The sequence below is a fragment of the Garra rufa genome, chromosome 3, assembly GCF_049309525.1.
Source record: "Garra rufa chromosome 3, GarRuf1.0, whole genome shotgun sequence".
Taxonomy (NCBI): domain Eukaryota; kingdom Metazoa; phylum Chordata; class Actinopteri; order Cypriniformes; family Cyprinidae; genus Garra; species Garra rufa.
In genome coordinates, this window is record NC_133363.1 from 63949171 (window position 1) to 63954052 (window position 4882).

Below are 4882 nucleotides of genomic sequence, written 5' to 3' on the forward strand. Positions count from 1 at the left end.
AGCCTCGCCCTGGGTGAACCACCTTCTTGATCATGGTGTCTCCCCTGCCAGGTAAGTAAATAGTAGAAAGTACATAAATGGTAATCTACAGCAATGATTACCCTAATAAATTTTACCTGCCAAATACCCGTAGACTTGAACCTCACAAAGAACAAGAATCTTCTCAATTCCAGGAATATGAACAAACAGGTAACGTCCCTCCAACCCACCACATGAGAAGTTGGTCGTCTGACTAGCTGGAATGGTTGGAATTTCAGCACATCTACAGACAGAAAGATAACCTGTCACGTGTTTCTGTTTATCTTATCTGCAGACACTTTAATAAATGTAAAATAAAACCTTACATTGGGTTGCTGTAAAGGTCAGGAAAGTTCCCGACACGAATCACTGCACCGTTTATCCGATAATAAAATCCGTTGTCTACATTAGTGATGGCGATTGTGTTCACTTTGTATCCGTGCCTTAATTCCAGTTTCCACCACGGGTCCGTCTGTGTGTTGGTGTGGGAACACGTGCCATGGTCACCATCGACAGCACGCTCCGGTACCAAGGTGCCATACTGGCTAGAGTGGCTTGTTTTTTGCCACAATGCTGTGACCTCTGGAAAAGTTCAAATCTTCATTAAAATCTTTAGTTTTCTCAAAAGCATTTTATTGAAATAATAGGGCTGGGCAATTTGGCTTAGAATCAAAATCTCGATTAATTGAACATTTTAACCCGATTGCGTTTAATGAACGATTATTTTATTTATTAATAAAATTATATTTAATTATATTTATATAATATTTATTTTTTTGCCCTCATAGTTCACTTACAAGTTTTGTACAGTAAATGTGTTCACATATTACAAGCGAGAGATTTTTGGATGAAGGGTGCATTACTTGATTTTAAAATAATTGAAGGAAACACACTATCTACGATCTATGATTATTAATTGAACATCAGTGTTGAACAACTGAAATTAAAGCAAGCATTGCTTAAAACGAAAAGTCACATTTTTCTTAAATAAAATTTGTGAAAATAAATAACTTGCACTATTGGAAACAAAAAATTTTCAATGTTTTTCATATTAAAAGTAGAAAATAAGCAGTATCTCTAAATAAAATTACCCTTGTATATCCTGTAAATACTTTTTACTGTATAAATACTGTTTAAGCTCTCCATCGACATGTCGGCGGAATAACGGAACGGAGCGCTAGTGTTTTTTAAAGGGAAAGTAATTGAAAAAATCTTCCTGGAAAAATTTTAACGATTAAGCGAATTAATTATAATTAACCGAAGCTTTAATTTCACTGAGTGAAATTCCCCAAATGAACTGCAAAAAACGGCTTATCTGATTTAGTATTTTTGTCTTGTTTGTCGTCAAAATATCTGAAAATTCTTAAATTAAGTTGCATTTACTAGATCTTATGTAATTTTGCTTATCTAGTAAATGCATCTTTATTCAAGAGTTTTTAGATATTTTGACTAGAAAAAAAGACAAATATACTCAATAAGAATGGTATGGAGTTAGTATGGAGTTAAAATTGTTGCAGAATTCCAAATAAATACATTATGATCCACAAATAAATGTCAAGCGATTGACAAAAACCAAGCATAATGACAAAATAAATAAAATGAGATCCACAAATAAATCTTAGAGTTCCACAAACATGAATTATATTCACAAGTAAAAAAAAAAAAATGAATTGCAAATAAAAAGCATACTCACAAATATTTTTTTATTATACAAACACAACTTTACCCGGCATTTATATGTGAATCGCGTACTGTGCATTTGTAGATCGCTGCGGGTATTTGTGAATTTTGAAACATTTCAAGCGTCAAGATGCAAACTAATCCACAAATGGATGGACTCCACCCACCTTCTACTTAAGCCAATCAGATACCGGCCACGTGGGGCTGACCAATCGTTGCACGTTCTCGCTCCAACCAATCACGTTTTTACGGTGACCGTAAGGGGACACCTTCGGTTCACTTATGTTTGTCTTGGCCACTACATTTCGTTATTTTCCCCTTCATTTCGATCTCTTTACTTAACGTTCTGAATGTAGGTTCTATGACTGGGATATTTACTGGAATGCAGTTCAAAGGTTGAATTTAACATATATTGTATTTTATTTAGTCTAATTAACAGACAAATATAGTGTTTCAGTGAAGAGTGAATTATTCATTCTAATAAAATATAATACTTATAATACATATAATATATAACATATGTAACATGTGAGGTTCCCATGAATTAATATCTTGTGGCCATGACATAATGTCATGTTCTTACGAATTTAAATGTCGTGGCCACGACAAACATAAGTGACCTTACGGTCACCGTAAAAACGTGATTGGTTGGAGCGAGAACGTGCACCGATAGGTCAGCCCCACGTGGCCGATATCTGATTGGCTTAAGTAGAAGGTGGGTGGAGTCCATCCATTTGTGGATTAGTTTGCGTCTTGACGCTTGAAATGTTTCAAAATTCACAAATACGCGCACCGATCTAGAAAATGCACAGAGAGCAATCCACAAATATGCGCAGCCATCTACAAATGCACAGTACGCGATTCACATATAAATGCAGGGCAAAGCTCTGTTTGTATAATAAAAACATATGTGTGTGTATGTTTTTTATTTGCAATTCAATTTTTTTTACTTGTGAATATAATTCATGTTTGTGGAACTCTAAGATTTATTTGTGGATCTCATTTTATTCATTTCGTGATTATGCTTGGTTTTTGTCAATCGCTTCACATTTATTTGTGGATCATAATGTATTTATTTGGAATTAAGCAACAATTCTAACTCCATAGATAAGCCATTTTTGCAGTGCTGTTGTTGGTTACTTGTATTAAAATTGTATTTATATTTTAATTTTCAAACATTTGACATATTCTTTAAAGTCTACACTGTAAAAAGTTGTCACCAGTTTAAACTTAAGTTTTTTTAAGTTCAGCAGCTGCCTTAAGATTTTAAGTTAAATCAACTTAAAAGTCCAAGTCATTTTAACTAATTTTATTATTAGTGATATATGACTTGTCTGTTTTGTGAAAAATATAAGAAATACACATTCTTTGTAATAATTCTTCACAATCGTTAGGCGGAAATTTGTGTGTGGAACAACATAAATTCTAAGCATAATTTTACTACTTTATGAATCATAAAACTAAAAGTTATGGTACTCCCCGTAAAGAGGAGACTCTAAGCTTTCAAATGAGACCATATATGGGCTGATACTATATGTGAGGAAGCTCATGTAAATGAAGCAGCAACATTTTGAAACACTTTTTGGACCCGCAGAGTTTATATGGTCATTATTAATCAATAATCATAATTGCATCTGTTTTAATATAATGCATTTGAAGTCATTTTGTTTACTTCGATCTGCTCATATTCACATTATTAAATTAAATAACACATTATTAAGGTCGACAGAATAAAATAAAGTTTCACAGTATCATGAACGTTCCTGAAAGGGATGCACGGGCTTCATCTTGGGATTTTTTTTTCTTTCGTTTCTCGGCACCGGACTGTTGATGTCTTTCCAGGACCAGGCATATTGTTGTTCAATTATTATCATCATTTTTGGCCAATTGCCAGCCGTAAACAGAGGTGAGGGCGCGTCATCACGTGTGCTTACTAGCCTAATCTGCGTTCACCGTAAAATGCAATATATACGTTTATATTTTTATATGTTTGTTTATTTGTATATGTACATTATTAATATAAATTTTTTTATTATAATATATAAAAACGATTTTTTTTTTTGAGCAGCTGGGATGGTGCCCCCCTGGGAGTTGGTGCCCTACGCAGACTGCGTACTCTGCGTATAGGGAGAGGCGGTACTGTTCATAGGCTTCATAGAAAGGCTTCTTAGGAAGCGTTACCAACTTTTCTTACCATCTGCTCCATTTGCCGTGATGAACGTGTCTTGATATGATATAACCCCTGTGTAAACAGTGAGATTCAAATGAATTTAGGAGAATATTTAAATGCAGTGTTCATTTGAATTACATTGTGTTGCATATCAGAACATCACTTTTTTGTCTGAAGTTACACAATAGCTTTTTGTTAGGAACAAAACACTTAAAGTCAAGTCATTGTTTTCGCATTAATTTCTAGAGATTCAACAACAAGAACATTATGCCAAATATGTACAAATTCAAAAAAGCAACATGATATCATGAAAAACAGCATTTCAGGCTGTTCAAAAAGAACTGATTTAGAACATTGTGGTATGTTTTCCAAGAAATCATCACATAATACGCTGTACATTCACATTAGTGGATAAGATGACTGCAAACTAAACTACAATCAGAGCAACATCTCTGAACAAAGGAAAACGTTGCAGAAAACTCATTGTAAATATTAGCATAAATCTAGTAAAACAGCAGTTAATTGAATGTTGTACATTACCCAATAAGATCCACAGGCACGTGTAGAGCTTCTTCATGGCTGATCAAAGGTGTCTGTCTTTCTTTCAAGACGAAGAGTGTGCATAATATCAGTTTTTAATGGAAGATGATCCATGTAAATTTACATCACATGATCAGCCTCATCTCTCCTCCCCTCTGGCCCCAATCACTCTCCTCATCCACCACCAGTGTGCAGCATCCACCTGGATGATAGTGCACCAGAACGCCCACCACACACCAGCTTACTGGTGGAGAGGAGACAGAGTAATGAAGCCAATCAGAATATGGGGATGATTCAGAGGCCATGATGGTCAGAGGCCAATGGGCAAATTTGGCCAGGATGCCGAGGTCACACCTCTACTCTTTTCGAAAGACATCCCCATCATGTCCCCATCACTATACTGGGGTGCTAGGACCCAAACAGACCACAGGGTGAGCACCCACTGCTGGCCTCACTAGCACCTCTTCCAGCAGC

At 35.3% G+C, this 4882-nt stretch overlaps 1 protein-coding gene across 1 annotated transcript in view; it reads right to left on the minus strand.

Moving 5' to 3' along the window:
- Positions 1–4445, minus strand: part of LOC141331737 (uncharacterized) — a 12920-nt gene extending 8475 nt beyond the window's left edge. The window contains exons 1-4 of the mRNA XM_073836767.1: positions 4409–4445; positions 3893–3940; positions 345–600; positions 117–262 (exon numbers count right to left, since the gene is read on the minus strand). Of these exons, the coding sequence (XP_073692868.1) occupies positions 117–262; positions 345–600; positions 3893–3940; positions 4409–4445 (487 nt within the window). The remainder of the gene's footprint in view (positions 1–116; positions 263–344; positions 601–3892; positions 3941–4408) is intronic.
- Between the last annotated feature and the right edge of the window lie 437 nt (positions 4446–4882).